We start from the raw sequence: 18,976 nt of genomic DNA, 5'->3' as shown, positions 1-18,976 counted from the left end.
TTACAAATGGAGAATATGGCTCTACAATAAGAGGAGTAATTAATGAAGCACATGCAATTATTTTCTCATCATATGAAGCGACATTCCGATTGTCCCAGCTCACAACAAATTTTTCACTATGGTTCACTCAAAGTGTATCGCACGTGTCTATTAATACTTTAATATTGCAGAACTCGCGATTACAAATCAAACGAGAGGTCGCACAGGTCTGTGGCTGCTCTCGATGCCGAGATATTACTGAGAGAGCCCACGCGACACGGCTAATTTCATACACAAATTTGGCGCCCTCATGTCCTTAGCGAGGGGAGGTGGCGTCGTCACACAAGATACATTGGTTCATGGCCTAACTACTAACAACATTAACATTAGTGTGGCTCATAGTGTTCTTACAGAAAGCAGTTGAAATTCTGCAGAGTTTTGCTGTTAATTTTAACAGGATTGAAGCTTAGTTCTCCAAAAATATTTTTAACAGTGTGTCATTACTGCTAATAGAAAATATTATAAGTAATTTGACTGCAATATACTGACTGTAAACGAGTCACTTCCTGTATTTGGATTTTGAAGCCACACCACCACCCCTAAGAACTCACCCTGTCACACAGTTATTCCGCATTGTGACGCATTTATAGAGTCATGGCTACTGCTATACAGCACAAAGACGTTTTCCTCAGGAATGGGAAGAAAACGAAAAAGCACGCAGATTAATATGCCAGTCAGTGTTTCTTGGGTTACAAATGCCATTTTAATATGAAAATTCACTTTAATATTTAACATTATGTGAAAGCATATGGACTGTAAGTTCTCTAAGGTATTTATAATACATATTTAATATATTTTGTATGATTACACACACACACACTCACATAGATAGTAAAACCTCAATCTCAATATAACGCTTTTGAAAGAACATAGGCTGGAGTGCGCGTTATATATGAAAAATGTTTGATAACGGCTGCTGCAGAACTTCGTCCCAATGACACCTTCAGATCTATCAGTTTGTAAGTTGAATAACAGATCTACGGTAGTTAGACTTTAGAATCAACTGATGGAAAGACTAGAAAAATTAGTGTTTTTCACTGGTCGTCGACGAAAGCAACGAATCCAGAGATACGGCACAATTAGTAATTTTCATCAGAGGTGTTGATTCTGAGTATAACATTTTTAAAATATTATTCGACTTGGTTCCAATACACGGGACTACACAAGCTGTAGCAAAATTCAAATTAGCATGGAAAAGCATTTTTTTCTGTGGCGAGGGATGGAACCCCAGGATTGACTGCTTCAAAAAACCGTTTTCTTGGTCTATTAAGACAGTTTTTTATTATACAAGTACCAATTCAGGTAATGTCTCACGGTACTGTCAGCAGTCGCTTGTGTGGACAGCTTCCTTCCCCTCATTTTCCTTATTGACATGGCTGTTGTAGATGATCATTGCACTCGGGCGTGGCTTCGATTTCTGCTTAGGTTTTTCGCAACCGTAAGGTGAATACCTATCAGATAAACTCGGCCTCATTTCCCTATCACAAATTCCATAGAAGCGAGCAGTTGATACAGCGTCATTATATAAACAAACAGAAAACATTACCATCAGCCAATTTGTAATATTCCAGGCTTAAGCAAATCCTAATTCATTAATAAACGGCGGAAAGGTGGGTAACAGCTGATGCAGAGTGCTATCGTTTACCACGGCGAATGCAAATGGAGGCAGTCAGCGCTGGAAGGTTAAATTAATATAGAACTGTCTGGAATTCAAGTTAACAGCACCTGTGTTATCTGACTAAGGCCCAATTGTATTAAACTCCCTGACTAAACATCAACTTTGATCGAAGATCGAAAATTGAACCGAGTTCAGACACTTCTTCTATTGTATAAAACTTTTCTGCGATCAAATTACCTTGGTTCAAATGCAATCTAAGTTCACGTGAAAAGGACTTGGTAACATCGCATAAACAGGTGAAATATGTGATGCGCGGACCATGTTGTACAGGTTTGTTCAGTGTTGCCAATCCAGCGACTTTAACTCTTTTTCAACAACAATTTCTTTTAAGTTTTATATTGCTTAAATAGGGATTTAGCGACATTTTTAGCACCCCATAGTGACGAAATTTAATCTTTCTTTGTTGATAATGAGAAATCTAGCGACTTTACAAGTACTTCTCGGCGACTTTCCGCACAGTCTGTTGGAGACACTGGTTTGTGTTGTGCGTTGTAAATAATGGCGGACAATAAGAAGAAGGTTGACTGTTCTCCAAATTGTTATCATGTTATGGTGTTTGATATTGCTAAACATAATAAAGCTTTATAAAACGACAATTTTCGTTTAGTGATACAGTTAATTGAAAATTTATGAATGTACCTATCATATCCATTAATAATTAATGGTTGTTATAAACATAATATAATTATAGATTAGGGTAAACTAGGGTCTGTTGGACAGTCGGGCATGTTGGACACTCCGTACTTTAACGTGTTACCACGCCACTTGTGGGCACCATATTCTGCTAGAAGTCAATGGCGGAAGTAGCCCCACTCGTGGCTACTTCCTTCATTGACTTCTAGCAGAATGTGGTCCCCACAAGTGGCGTGGTAACACGTTAAAGTACGGAGTGTCCAACATGCCCGACTGTCCAACAGACCCTAGTTTACCCTATGTTATTTGATACTGCTGAACACGATAGAGCCTTATAAAATATAAGAATGTTTGTGTATTAAGGCAAGAAATTGAAAAAAAAAATGAATGTACCTACCATACCTATTAATAATAATAATAATAATAATAATAATAATAATAATAATAATAATAATAATAATAATAATGGATATTTTACTTGCACAATCTGTCACTCGTATATTTCAAACAGAAAAGAAATAACTGAGCTTGGATCATCTAACTTAATCCGAGAAATTTCTTCAGTCAAAGTTGACTTTAGATTAAGACAAATTAATCTCAGATTACATTTTATACAATACAAAATTGTAAGTTCAGCTAGAACGAGGATCAATTTAACCTCTGATCTAAGATTAATGGTTTATACAATCGGGCCTAAGAGAACTTGCTGCGACCTATGTGGCTCATGGCCCGACAGTTCCAATGCTATTAATGGTATGGAGGAGCGCTTATCACAACTCCCGCAGGATCTGGCACAGTTTTTCAAATGTCTTGCCACCATGAAGACCGAAATGTCTCGGAATCACACAGTAACGGGCCGTTAGACGAGCTATAAATACAGGCAAGTGATGCGTGCGCCAGTTCAATCATTACACCAAACCATCGTTATGATGGGCGGCATTTACATCCCCTGACATTTCACGACTTGGCGACCTTTACGACCAAAATTGTGGTATATAAAAATGTGTGTAAAGTGAATGAAGGCCTACATGGCGCTTGGTTACATGGTACAGGTACCCCTGGCTCATCTGTCCACCCACCTAATTGCCAACCTATCACCTCAATAAATAAATGAGTGAATAAATAAATAAATAATAAATAAAAAATTATAAATAAATAAATACTCGTATATATAAATAAGTAAATAAATGCATACATAAATTCCATCATGACCTGGCCTGGGACTGAACCCAGGCAAATTGGATGAAATTTCAGCGCGCTAGTACTGAATACAGATGCGGCACCTATCCAATTACCTAGCTATCTGAACCTTTTGAAGTTGTGATTGCAATGGATAATGTAAATTCACGTACTTAAGCTTGGTTCCATTGAATGTGTTTGTGATTGTAATAGATGATCAGAATTCACGTACGTATGCTTGTGTTCATGGATTTAGGATGTGATTTTAATGTAAGATCAGAATAAGACGTACTTAGGCCTATGTTTATTTTCATCGATTGAAGTTGTGATTGCAATGGACAATGTAAATTCACGTACTTATGTTTGGCTTCATCGACTGAGTTTGTGATTGTAATGGATGATCAGAATTCACGTACTTATGTTTGTGTTCATGGATTGAAGGTGTGATTGCAATGGACAATGGAAATTCACTTACTTATGTATATTTTCATAGATTAAGTTTTGTGATTGTAATGGATGAAAAAAAAATAAAAAAAAAGTTCATTTTCAAAAAAAAAAAAAAGTACAGTAGCGTACATAGTAAGATTGCAACGCAATAAATAAAGATATATATATATATATATATATATATATATATATATAAACCTGGTCCTGAACTAAGTTCTTGACGTATTTCATCGAAACTTTAATAAATTCTCCCTAAATGCTAACACTGTTTCACTACATAAGTACTATTCGAACGATTCTGAATTTTACAAATTAAGCTTTCAGGAATAACTCCCTGTAAAGTTAATTTGAATAATTTTGAGGGAAAAATTGTTCCGGGGCCGGGTATCGAACCCGGGACCTTTGGTTAAACGTACCAACGCTCTCTCACTGAGCTACCCGGGAACTCTACCCGACACCGATCCAATTTTTCCCTCTATATCCACAGACCTCAAAGTGGGCTGACAACAGTCAAGCAACCAACATTTGAGTTCCCGGTTAGCTCAGTGGGAGAGCGTTGGTACGTTTAACCAAAGGTCCCGGGTTCGATACCCGGCCCCGGAACAATTTTTCCCTCGAAATTATTGGATTCTGAATTTTACTCATAATTAGAGAAATGATAAGGAATGCTTTATCCTTTTGCAGTTTTTCAATAAAATGTACTGTTTTCTTACAAATTAAATAAAAAATTAACACGTATCGTTATTTCCTGTCATTAAGAAGTCTGGCAACCCTACTGCAGTCACTAAGGCACAGAATGCTGCTATTCAGACCGAGTAGGTGAGCCTGTGATGCGCTGTTGCCAAACTACGCACACTTTCAGCATAATTTTTTTTACCATGCACTTAAATACAAAATGCATAATAGGTTTTATTTATTTTAATGTTTCCTATTGTCCACTGAATTATAAGTCAGGGGGTAGAATCCTACACTGAAGTGTTCACAACCTTTTCATAACTAATTGACAGCGATGTTACATTTCAGTTTTAGCTTCTGACAATACATAAATACTAAGTTACTTTGCGTGGTATCACGTCTTTACTGTAAACACAGGTTGGAAACAGCTGCTACAGTGAATTGAAATTGCTGTTATTTTCATAAGCACTCTATACAGCAGGAGCAAAACCCTTGCCACCGTGGGTCATAAAGTTTTCAAATTGCATAAAATCGCATCCATTTAACTTTAAGTAAATTGTAAAATACTAACTCAATGGAGGGACAAGACAAAGCCCGGTATGAAGTTAAAAAAAAATGGAGCAAAATGCGGTAACAGGTCACATGGCGAAATTTCCATCACGTGGAGTCAAACACAACACACTGACACGGACTCGAACCGAAGACAATGCTTGCCCGCAGCTCTGTGTGCACGCGTAATTCTGGTTTCGTCATGACTATGATTACTAAGGAGCGGATTCCTATGCAATTAAATATTCTTTTGCTTGTGATAAAACACAATTAACATGAAGTTTCAAGTTTAAAATCCGAATTTTATTTCACATAAAAACACATATTTTCAGAAAAAAATTATGTAAATACATATTTTCAGGAAATCTTATTATAAACACATAAATCTTGGGAGTGTTTTTAATTAATTTTTTTACAAGAACTTTTAAATATTTTAAAACTAAATCAATTACATCACTCAGAAGTACTTTATCTCTTTTAAGTATTCTTGGTTGCTTCGTGTTTCTAAGCGCTATGTGGTGTATCCGTGATCCATTTTCATACTAGTATCACCTCAAGTTCTGAGAACGCTAGGCAGCATATCAGTGTTGTTATTAGAGAATAAATTAACATGGACAAGGAGGAGAGATCTTGTAACACATAATTAGGAATGTTTATTGTCGCTGAAGATGATTTCATTCCGCGCTTTGTTTGTGAAACACAACAGATAAGAGCTCGGGTATGAACATTATTTAATTTAAACAAATCTCTCGCCTCTCGCTCATGTCTATCAAGTAAGGCAATATATCTTGTTGTGATTTCCTGTTATCGGGCTTCGTCAATTGATATCCTTCAAGATATACTGAAAGACGGTTATTTAAAAAACGATTTGGCTTTCCTATTAGCAAATCTAAGCTTTTTGTGTGACACCATAAAAAAACTCGAAACACCCAAAAACCTGTTATCTGAAACAGGGAGGTGCGTGCTGTGGAAATTAAACTAGACTCGCTACCAGGTTCAGAAGTACAAGTACTAAGGGACAAATTCCAGAATGTGTTTGAGAAAAACAGTGGATATAAAAAAATGTGTGAAGTTGCTCAAGTATTGGAGGGTGTGCCTGTAGGTGAAATTGACGGTGTTTGTGTTTGTGACATTCCTCTCTTTAAATATGCACGTCTGACGTCCTGTGATGTGGAAAGATCGTTTTCACAGTATAAGTCGTTGTTCAGAGATAATCGGCATGCATTTGTGATGGAGAATTTGGAGGTGACCTTTAGTTGTTACTGCAATTCTCGGCCAACTACTAGCACTCAAGTGTGGTTGGTGAGTACCTAGTAACATTTTTTTTCAAGCTAAGTAAGGTATTTTTGTCATATGAAAAAAAAATATTTTTAGCAAATATTTTTCGTACTTTTTAGCACATAAAAAATATATATATTTAAATTTTTTAGCAAATAAAAATCCGCTCCCTAATGATTAGTTTCATTTCTACGGCAGAAACTATTCGCCAAGTCCCGATCGTCCCTGCTCAGCCAGGGATAAGATCTTGGAACCGAACATCAGAAGTGAAGGACAACTTTCGAAGCAAGGTCTATTTCTTAATAAGAAGTGTTCATTAATTAAAAGAGCACACTCGGGTAACAATGGACTGCATCGTGTAACAGTTCTAATGTTGTTGTTATAAAAGGAGCACCCCATGTCAAAGTAAGACAATCCACATAGCCGACCCCATAACAAAAGGCATTCTGCCAAACTTCCGAGACACTAACTAAATCTTGAATAGCTATGGAGAACAAATTAAGTTCGCTTCATCGTGTATCCTTTGTTTCAAGTTCGGTGCCAACGCCGTGAAAACGAAGTTCAAAAGATTCTGCGCTTGGAGTAAGTTTTTGCTGGATCGCGTGTTACTGGCTGGAATTTTCTTTTTTCGACTTCTGATGCTGAGAGAATGGAAGCCGGAAAAGTTAATAAAGTGTGGGGCGCCATGTTTCCTCTGCCTGAAAATGTGATTTTGCAAACCACGGCACGTAGGTACGGCACGGCGGAAGGCTGCATTACAGCAAATTAACACACCAACTACCAGTTCGTTCTGTTTCAGAGCAAAGTTTGTATTACAATTTATTCCTAGAGGACTGCAAAAACAGTGCCTTTATAAGATGAAAGTTCACTTTAAAATCAAAGAGGCGACGGAAGCTATTAGTGTCACTTCTGTTTAGAAAAAACTGACACAGTAAAACAAAATGCATGTTAAATTATTGCACACAAATAAGGTGGATTCAGGATAACACAGAGGGTTTGGAATTGAACGGGTTACATCAGCTTCTTGTCTATGCGGATGACGTGAATATGTTAGGAGAAAATCCACAAACGATTAGGGAAAACGCGGAAATTCTAGTTGAAGCAAGTAAAGTGATAGGGTTGGAAGTAAATCCCGAAAAGACAAAGTATATGATTATGTCTCGTGACCAGAATATTGTACGAAATGGAAATATAAAAATTCGAGATTTATCTTTCGAAGAGGTGGAAAAATTCAAATATCTTGGAGAAACAGTAACAAATGTAAATGACACTCGGGAGGAAATTAAACGCAGAATAAATATGGGAAATGCGTGTTATTATTCGGTTGAGAAGCTTTTGTCATCTAGTCTTCTGTCAAAAAATCTGAAAGTTAGAATTTATAAAACAGTTATATTACCGGTTCTTCTGTATGGTTGTGAAACTTGGACTCTCACTTTGAGAGAGGAACAGAGATTAAGGGTTTTGAGAATAAGGTTCTTAGGAAAATATTTGGGGCTAAGAGGGATGTAGTTACAGGAGAATGGAGAAAGTTACACAACGCAGAGCTGCACGCATTGCATACTTCACCTGACATAATTAGGAACATAAAATCCAGACGTTTGAGATGGGCAGGGAATGTAGCACGTATGGGCGAATCCAGAAATGCATATAGAGTGTTAGTTGGGTGGCTGGAGGGAAAAAGATCTTTGGGGAGGCCGAGATGCAGATGGGAAGATAATATTAAAATGGATTTGAGGGAGGTGGGATATGATGATAGAGACTTGATTAATCTTGCTCAGGATAGGGACCGATGGCGGGCTTATGTGAGGGCGGCAATGAACCTCCGGGTTCCTTAAAAGCCAGTAAGTAAGATAAGGTGGATTTCGAGGTACACGGGTATGTCAATATCATTAAATACAAGATTATATAAACACTGCACCATTGTTACGTCATGTCACAACCTAAGAGAATTAATTGAACCCAGTAACAAGGGAGCTATCTTCCCCGCCCACTGCAAAGAAATTACTGAGCAAAATTAGTTAGCTCTATTATTTGAGATTGCTAATGAGAATAACTGACGTAATTCTGAATTAACATAGTATACATCTAATATACAGTGAGTCATAAGATATACAGGTATTCGCCGTAACGAAAGAGTCAAAACTATGTAGATCACCAGTAATAATTCAACACGCTACATAAATATGAATATAATCTTTTATCTCTCTACGTAGCAGTTTCAGGGCCAATATTAAACAACAGCTTTTCAACCAAAGGGAGATAAAGGGCTAAATTTAGAATTCAGAAATACTACAATAGTCATTTACGTAGCCTAAGTAGACAGAAAGTGATACTTTTGTGTAGGAATACGAATTTTCGGAACGAGTGCGTGGAAGATACTTTCGTACTAGTTACGTACAAAATTTTCTGGCACAACTACATGTCAATTCTGTGTGAATTAATTAACTTATTAATTAATCACAGACAATTCAGATGTTTGTACGCTAGCAGTCACGGCCTACTAATACTACTTTGTCTATTTATAACTATACTAGAGGCTTGTGCTGCAAATGCTGTAAGTCTGTAAATCCTTTTTAATGAGTCTTGAAGTTCTATAGAGATGTTCTAAAAATGATACAAATGAAGATCGACATATTGGCATTATGTCAGAGAATATGCAAGTCATCGTCTTCGTGTGATAATGTTTACTGTAGTGTATGTGTTTTGTCTCATTCTGAAAACCCATTAAGCTCTCGAAACTGACGACACATGGATTTTGGAAAATAGGACAATTATGTAGCCTATTTTTCCGCATATCCTTGAATGCCAAGCTTCAAAATGAGGGGTTTCATTCATTAAAATCCGTTCAGCCGTTTTCCCGTAATTTCCATTACCAGTTCAAATTATATATAATGTTACTATGACAACCATGCAGTATTCGTATGGAAAAATGAATTTAACAATGTTTTGCCGTGGACGTACAGCAAGAAGAACTTTCTAACCAATAATGTGTTACGAAAAACAGTAGTTTCCATGTAGGTGTGCCAAGGAAAGTCCATTAAATCAAGCCGATATGTCTCCTCCTCCTTGCTATTACCGAAGATTTTAAAAGTTCTTTCATTTCCAACTGCGTCCTAGCGCAACAGAATATCACCGGCCTCGCAGAAGGTCGTAGCAGACTTAAATTACATAGGCTACATTTGTATAATTAAATTCGAACTAGACGTTAGACTATGTAGAACTAATCTCGTTGGAGATGATGCAGTAGGTATTCAGAAATTATGTAACGCACAGACACTCCTGTTTGACAGCTGGCACACGTTCAGGAAGAGTTCTGTCTAGTAAGACGTCTCAATAGGGCCTTCTCAGAGCACTTCCTCCTCTTTCTCTTTTTCAATGTAAGAGTGGAACAAGATGCAGGAGCAGTTCGTGTATCTCCGGATGACGTCATTGACCGCGACGTTTGAGTAGACATCTGCAACCTCTACGATGTAACAGTCAGTCATTGTGTCCATCTCCGAGGAAAGTATGTTCTTATTACCGCAAATGTAAGAAGAAATATAAACTTTCATAGGGGAAGCGAAATTGTGGGAGACGCAAGTTTCAGTGGGTAACTGTTACCACTTTATTAATCTAAAATTGTTACCTGATTTGAATCAAGACCAGTGTAACAAATATAATGAAATACTGAAGGACTTGAGAAAAGAATTTCAGACCAGATTTAAGATTTGAATAGTTCTAATTTAAAAAAATTGCTTGTGAATTTCTAAGATGTTTAGGTTATTTTTAATTATTTAAAACATTACGAAATATATTATTTAACTATTATTGTAATTAATATATTAATATTAGAGTAACGTAAGAATAATTACTTTAACAACCAACAAGTTTAATTGTAATTTTATTATTATTATTTAATTGAGTTTTATTTTATTAAATATAGTATAAACTTAAAAAAAAAGAGCGATACCAAAAACGTTTACTAGAAATGAAATATTGTTATTGTTTGGTCAACTGTCCGAAGACAGGTCTGAACCTCATAAGTGATACCAACAAGGCACCACTTATGAGTCAACTAGGCCAGGAAATAATGGAGTAAGGTGGCCAGTTCCTTGTGCTTAAATAATTACGTAACATGTATGGTTCTTCATGCTTCAGATGTCTTCTTTTTACTCATTGATAGTATATAATTAGAAAATAAATGTATTATTATTATTATTATTATTATTATTATTATTATTATTATTATTATTGTTGAAAACTACTTAAGAAATTCCTTCCGAAAACAACCGTATATTGTGACAGTACAACTCAAAAGTGCAGCTTTGTGGCATTTCTCCCACGACAGTTACAACTTAGCTCTCTCATGCTTGTAACATTAATCAGCGATCGGCTATCTTCGGGTACTGCGCTTATCTCTTCAGCTGACTATGTTATCTATACTCGCTCTCTGTGACAACTTTTATGCGTTGGCCTTGAGACGCCTGTCTTGTAGATAAGAATGTGTCATTTTGGCGTGGCCAACTCGTAATCTGCTGATTATAACTTGTCTTGACGTCTAATGCTCTCTATTACATATTCAGTTTGGAATGTTGTATTACTTCGTGAAGTTTACTGGATGATGATTGACGACTGCTAATGGTTATGCAGTTTTCTGGACATGTATTCAAGACGTTAAGATATGCAAGTTCATTACCAGGAATAAGAAGTGATCCACAACAGAGTTATGTTTCATCAGGCCAGTAAAGAACTGGTGCATTATTGAATTTGTGCGTTGGTACAGAAGATATCTTAAAGAGCTTGTAAACTTGATTTGAGAATCAATCTGCAAAATTGTTGGTATTTAATATTATTCGTTTCAGTTTTTATAAGATATGTTAGATCCATATTCATTCCATGCACAGCACATTTCCTGTTATAACTAAATTAATCAGTAATACATTATCAGACGCCTGAACAAATAAAATTGTAAACAAGGCCCACTGATACGCCACACAGACTGGTAGACTGTTCTATTGTACAGTTCATGACGTAACGGTTCGTTCATAAAGACAGACAGTGAAACAAGGCTGCCCCTATATGTACACAACCCGCCATGCAAACATGTATTTATTCATACTGCAATGGGTAACTTATATACCCGGTGGCAGTGGTAACTAATTACACTCAATAATGACAATAATAAACAAAATTAATAAAAATACAATAAATAATAATACTAATAATTAATACTAACAATATTTCATAATAATAATAATAATAATAATAATAATAATAATAATAACAGGGAACATCCTAAATTAAATGAAGCACAATCACTTAAAATAACATTTAAAGTAAATCTAATTTGTATCTTAAACCTAAGTTCGAACTAAAACCCACGAGTATGATATGTTCATATCTGCACAAGTACCTTTCAGCACTACACTCATTTCGCTGTCAACTCACTGCACTGGAACTACGACACATTTTACTGATTCTATCCTGATTTCACTAATACTTCAAAAACATTTCACTGTTCAAATACTTTGCACTGCCACTATAAACTATAAAGCTTCACTGACAGGAACACGTTTCACTTACACAACACACTTCACTGACACAACACACTTCAGTGATACAACACTTCAATAACAAAATATCAATTACACCCTTTAAATACTGTGTATAATTACCGTCTATTAGTAAAGTCCTTAAGCCTATGTTTAAATATAGTTTTGGTTGTTGGTAAAGCCTTTAGTAAGTCTGCAGGTAAAGTATTCCAGTCCCTGATAGTACGATTGAGAAAAGAAAACTTTCCAGTGTCCGTCCTCTGTCTTCTTTCCCTCAATTTATAAGAGTGGTCGTTCCTTGAAGAGTAATTTGGCGGCTGCAACCTATTTTTTATTTCTCTCCAGGCAGGCTCACGTCTGTATGTTTTGAACAGTGCGCATAATCGAATTCGCGTTCTCCTGTCATGGATCGCAAGTTCGAACGTCTGTGTTGTAGCTATATTAAACTTAAGTTTAGACGCATCAACTACTAGGTTGTTTAGCGTCGAAGGAATTGGTGGTAGCGAGGTGGTATTTGGCGACATGAGGTTAAAAATTCCCAAGCGATTACCTGAAATTTGCCATATACTTGGGCAGAAATTAGACCAAGCGGGAATCGCACCCATGCCCGAACGTAGCTCCGGATCAACAGGAAAATACGCTACCGTCTGAGCTACGTTAGTGGCTACGGCAGGTAGAAAAGCTGTCCCTCACAGAAGAGTGTTTCAGGCAAATTTTCCAATGCTGGATTTCGATTATGAACTGCTAGTAGGCGATCAATGCCACAGAAGAGGGCTCCAGAAAGTACGGACAATCGTCGACTGATCGTGAGTGAGTGAGATCTCAGAATATCCACCACGGATCCAAACCATCTCTCTTAGTAGCGCATCCAATTTTCATTCTTTCCCTGGTCATGGAGCGGATAAGTCACCCCGAAACATTGTATATTTCACAGATCTGTACCCGTATTTGTCAAGATTCAGTTCGTAAATTTAACTTTAAACTTCACTAAACTATCCCCCTTCTCATGCGACTTGGTGGAGTCTCCCAGTACGACACGAGCCATTCACGCTTAAGCAACGTTGCCTAGTTGTAATGTTGAGACTCAGTCGCTGTTAGTGGTTGTAATTTAAGGGACACTGGAACTGACTTATGAAACTTTTAGGGCCGATTGTATAAACCATTTAATCTTAGATCAGAGGTTAAATTGATCCTCGTTCTAGCTGAACTTGGAATTTTGTGTTGTAAAAAGTCTAATCTGAGATTAATTTGTCTTAAACTAAAGTCAACTTTGACTGAAGAAATTTCTCCGATTAAGTTAGACGACCCAAGTTCAGTTATTTCTTTTCTGTTTGAAATATACGAGTGGCAGATTGTGCAAAAAGAAGAACCATTAATATTAATATTAATAGATATGGTAGGTACATTTTTATAGGCCTATATATATATTTTTTCAATTTCTTGCCTTAATACACATTCTTATATTTTATAAGGCTTTACCGTGTTCAATAGCATCAAATAACATAACCTATAATTATATTATGTTTATAACAACCATTAATTATGGTAGATTCATAAATTTTCAATTAACTGTATTACTAAACGAAAATTGTCGTTTTATAAAGCTTTATTATGTTTAGCAGTATCAAACACCGTAACATGACAACAATTTGGAGAACAGTCAATCTTCTTCTTATTGTCCGCCATTATTTACAATGCACAAAACAAACCAGTGTCTCCAACAGAGTGTACGGAAAGTCGCCAAAAATTAATTGGAAAATCGCTATATGTCTCATTATCAACAAATAAATATTAAATTTTGTCACTATGGGGTGCTAAAAAGGTCGCTAAATCCCTATTTAAGCCATATAACAGTTAAAAGAAATTGTCGTTGAAAAAGAGTTAAAGTCACTAAATTGGCAACACTGAACAAACCTGTACAACATGGCCCGCGCATCACATACTTCACCGGTTTATGCGATGTTGCCAAATCCTTTTCACGTGAACTTAGATTGCATTTGAACCAAGGTAATTTGATCGCGAAAAAGTTTTATACAATAGAAGAAGTGTCTGAACTCGGTTCACTTTTCGATCTTCGATCAAAGTTGATCGTTAGTCAGGGAGTTTTATACAATTGGACCTTAAAGTCTTTTATCAATTTGTTTCAAATTCGCCGGTTCGTTGTGTCTGTACATTTAAATAATAGTGTCAATTTCCATCAAGTTTCACTAATTAGTTCCTCAGATATTAATTATCACTTATTTTAATGATATTAAATTATGCGCAAATCCCTGACGGCTTCAGGATTGTTTTTGCTTTCAAAAATTTTCTGTGAAGAACTTACATTTCATGATAAAAAAAAACTGCGCATGGACTTTTAAATTTGAGAACTGGTTAATGAGATAAAAATTGTCTTACAAATCATAATTTTTGCTTGACAATTTTCTTTAATTTTAAGTGCCGATTCCATGCATAGGTTTGTGTATTGGAGTATGATGAGTATTCTTGCAAAGATTCATATAAATAGGAACAAATGAAAGCCGTTAGGAACTTTATTATTGATCAAAAACGTAGTTTTGAGAAAACGAAATTTTTAGTGGGTGTGATAGGTTTAAAAGAACTGTGCGCAGCATTTTAAAAATGGTCGCGAGACGTTTAAAAGTAGTAGGTGGAGGCTAAATGTTAAATGTTATTCATGTAAAACAAAAATATTTATTTTCACTATTTTGGCCTAAACTTCGGTCCTAGTGTCCCTCAAATGAGCAATTCAGAGCAGAAGTGGTGTAAGTCAAAAATGGGTAATCAGGGATAAAGTAAACATTCTGTAAAATACAGCGCAAAGTAGCAATTAATATTCAATTTATTTAAACTATTAGTAGTCAGTGGATAGCACGAAGGACATATTAACTGCTACTTTGCGCTGTATTTTACAGAATTTTTACTTTAAACCTCATTACCCATTTTTGACTTAACACTACTTTTGCTCTGAACGGCTCAAATATTACATGCGCTCAGCATGAGAAGACAAGTCGCGTGAAAAGCATCAAAGCCGAGAGAGAACGCGAGCCAAGAAACTCGGGTACGTGCAACTGCTTACCTTGAATCCCTTGTACCACTCTTTGATAGTCGCTTCATCGTATCTCGTGTGCGATTTGAGGAAGTCCATGTCCTCCTTGGACAGCTTGTCTTTGCTTCCAAAGCAGCCCATTGTGGCGGCGTCAAGTTGTCTGCAAGACAAGATAAACACAAGTTAGCGGGCCGGACCGTATTGTGAACGCGAAACAGATGAAGATCCATTAATTCACTGCGAAGTACAGCATAACAAAGAAGAACAGAACTTCCTGTTGTGGAAGAAGTTGATCTAATCGCCGCTGAAATTCTACTACGCTACACAAAATCAAAGTTAGCAGCTTACAGTCACAGATATGATTATAAGTTTTTTTTAACAATTTATTGATCGATCAGCGCATTTAGCGCTATATAGATCATTTCTAAATAATATATAAATACAATACATGACACTGAATTGAGGGCAGCCTGGATTGGGCTCCTCAATGAACAAAAATAATTGTTAATAAGTAACTGTTTACATATGTTGGTGTGATGATAAAGTTTGATTATAATATGAGGTCCATTGGAAGTCGGCTCTTGATTCTGGTGAGAAATGTGGACTTCCTTCCGAGACAGTAGTGGACGGCGCCTGGAACATTTTCTAGGTTCTTATAGAACTTCTTAGCTTGCGAATGAATAAACTGTTTGATTGTGTCAATACCAGTTTCTCCGTGTAGTTGGCGTTACGGACAAACCAAGGAGAATTGAGTGAAATTCGTAGGACTTTATTTTGAAATGACTGGATGTGTTTAATTTCACTTATTGCAGCTCCTCCCCAGACAGGACAGGCGTAAAGCAGTAGAGGTCGTAATAGAGATGTGTGAAGTAGCATGCGATTTTGTAGCTTTAGAGATGATTTCTTGTTGAGGAGCGGATATAATTTAGCGAGTCTTGAGTAGGCCAATTTAAGTTTGTTGTTGATGTGATGTTTCCATGACAGACGGCGATCTAAGTGCACTCCAAGATATTTTACAGCTTCATCCTTTGCTTTCCACGGTATCACGTCGGTTGAAAGATTTATGCATGGAGGATTAGCAGGACGACACAAAGCAAATATCATTGCTTCGCATTTATTGTAGTTCAGTGCGATGAGCCAATTTTCAATCCAAGGGCATATGATGTTTAAGGCTTCCTGAAGGTGATTTGAGGCTATGTTAATGTTGCGATGGGTTGGCTCTTCATGTCCCTGTGAACACCCCACACAAACAGTTGACCACCTGTTATTTCAGTGCCCACTACAAGAACGCAAGAGATACCGGCTAGAAACCCACCTTAGCATGTGCGATACAACTTTCTCACCACCAATTACAAAAGTTCTGCTGAAGCAATGTTGCATAGAGGAATTTCACATATTTATTACAGGTGTATTTAAGACCTTGTAGAAATAACAGTATTTAGTAACAGTGTCCTATTTATTCTTTTGCAGCCAAATTTGTAACTTTTAAAAGTATGGTTATTATGTTGAAGTGTGTGTGTTGTAGAGGATGCTTGATTTGTTGTGTATGTGAGTCATAGTTGTGGGATGCTTGATTGTGTTTGTGTGACTATTGTGTATTAATTTATGATGTATGTTAGGGAAAGTTGCTTAATTCTGTTATAGAGTACCGCTATAAGAAATGTTTTGTTTATGTGTTGTAACTGTTTTCTGTATGTCTTAATTGATGACTGATGTTTGATTTGCAATCGCAATGTTTAAATTACGGATTGTTTAGGTTTTATTTCCATTGTGTAAGCTAATTTATTTTTCTTTTCAATTTGTTTTATGTTTAGGCCTATTTTTTGTGTAAAACTATAGCCCTAGCATACATATGTAAAATAGGGCTACCCCCCATTGGAGATACAATAATAATAATAATAATAATAATAATAATAATAATAATAATAATAATAATAATAATAATAATGTTGCGATGGGTTGCATAAATAGCTGTATCGTCTGCATACATAGCAATTGATTAGGCCTATAAGTTAAAAAGTAACGAAAACGATCAGTAGGACAACATCCAATCACATGGCTTGGAGTACGGAAAAACCATTGATTTCTCTATTTTATGCAGCCTTCGTTAGGATTTCAGTGCTCGTCTTTCATCTAATGGGCTGGTGACTGACTTTCACAGTTTCCTATTTGAATGTTAATGTAGGCAAAATACTTTCTAATAAGACCTGCTTCACTCTGAAGTAAGATTACCTATTACTTGAGTTTTAAGTGTTCATGCATGCAAGATGACCACGTGGCTTGGGACAATATTATAGGATCTGCCCTGCTTTAAGTGCGAGTCCTCAAGCAGTTTCTGCCGCAAGGGTCATAGTTACGGCTACCAACACCGAGGTCTCTAGCGAGCCATACAGCCTAACGACTTAAATACAGGGTGATTCAGGAGGAATAGCCAAAAATTTTAGGGGTGGTAGTATGGACTATTCTGAATAGATTTTATTTTATTGGGTTATTTTACGACGCTGTACCAACATCTAGGTTATTTAGCGTCTGAATGATATGAAGGTGATAATGCCGGTGAAATGAGACCGGGGTCCAACCCCGAAAGTTACCCAGGATTTGCTCGTATTGGGTTGAGGGAAAACCCCGAAAAAAACCTCAACCTGATAACTTGCCCCGACCGGGATTCGAACTCGGGCCACCTGGTTTCGCGGCCGGACGCGCTGACCGTTACTCCACAGGTGTGGACTTCTGAATAGAAAAGTTCATATAAACATGTGTCCAGTTTTCAATGGGTGTGCAGATACAGCTGTTTGAATGTTACCATAACAAGCCTTACAAATGGTATTAAATGACTGCATATCATTACTAAGGAATAGTACGTGTCGTTCTGATATCGCCTGAGAGCAGCACTGTTTATAATGGGCGTAGAGGAACAGATCTTTGTATACCCCTTGGCTACGAGGTTGGGTATGTTCTTCCATCCTGACGGAGCCCCTGTACATTTTAGCCGTCAGGTTACACATTATCTAATATTACATTCCCCGGACGATGAATCGGCTGTGTAGGATACACCGACACGTAAAATACGACACCCAATTTCGGAAATGAAACTATAGATATACAGGGTTATTCAAAAAGAAGGAGCAGATTTAAAATATTTATTTCTTCCAAACTACAAAAGATAGAAACACAATTCCAACGTTCCTGGACAGACGAAAGTTTAAATTTTGAACAGTCCAGGTAGAAGTTACAATCATGGCCGCATTGGCGCTGTTGCTTGTTATGCGCGGCCGCATTGGCGCTGTTGATTGTCTGTAGTAAAATGGCGTCACAACAGGAAAAAGCATTTTGTGTGCTCAATTAGCAAAACTAGAGTCCATTATTGAAGTTCAACGTGCTTTTCGCCGTCAGTTTAATAAACAACCGCCCCGTCATAAGCAGCTTTATCAGTGGCATCGAAAATTGAAGATGGTTCCATTTGCAAACAGAAACGCACGGGACGTCCACGCACATCGAATGAAAATGTCGAGCGTATTCGTACAGTTTACGAAAGGAGCCCAAAAAAAATCCACAACACGAGCAAGCAGAGAACTGAAAATTCACAGCTTCAACAATTCAATGTCGCAGACTTTCAAGAGTGTCAGGCATAGGGGGCATAAAAACACGGTCTTTTACGTAACCCCACAGATAAAAATCACGAGTGAGGTCTGGAGGCCTGGGAGGCCACCGGCGATGAAGTTGATCCTTAAGAAAATCATACTTTGTAGGTTGTTATTATACGGGATTCGTGTTTGGGGAAATAGTTCTGGCTGATATTCCCAAATTCCTTACTAAAAAAAGGGTATTTTTACGGGTGTCACTGCAGACCGTTGTTCAAACAAGAGAAAATTCTAACTTTAGTGAATCTATATATATTTATTAAGGTATTGAGGGCGAAAA

General features: G+C 36.9%; 2 protein-coding genes across 4 annotated transcripts in view; both read right to left on the bottom strand.

The window, feature by feature from the left end:
- Positions 1 to 18,976, bottom strand: part of Nca (neurocalcin homolog) — a 540,761-nt gene that overhangs the window by 98,465 nt on the left and 423,320 nt on the right. The window lies entirely within an intron of this gene.
- The window catches only part of LOC138704424 (neuronal calcium sensor 2), a 227,896-nt gene that overhangs the window by 78,809 nt on the left and 130,111 nt on the right, over positions 1 to 18,976 (bottom strand). For all 3 annotated transcript variants that reach the window (XM_069832286.1, XM_069832284.1, XM_069832285.1), the window contains exon 2: positions 15,086 to 15,215. In XM_069832286.1, the coding sequence (XP_069688387.1) occupies positions 15,086 to 15,196 (111 nt within the window). In that variant the 5' untranslated portion in view covers positions 15,197 to 15,215. The remainder of the gene's footprint in view (positions 1 to 15,085; positions 15,216 to 18,976) is intronic.

The sequence above is a fragment of the Periplaneta americana genome, chromosome 8 (assembly GCF_040183065.1).
Source record: "Periplaneta americana isolate PAMFEO1 chromosome 8, P.americana_PAMFEO1_priV1, whole genome shotgun sequence".
NCBI classification, from domain to species: Eukaryota; Metazoa; Arthropoda; class Insecta; order Blattodea; family Blattidae; genus Periplaneta; species Periplaneta americana.
This window is presented reverse-complemented; position numbering and strand designations above follow the sequence as displayed.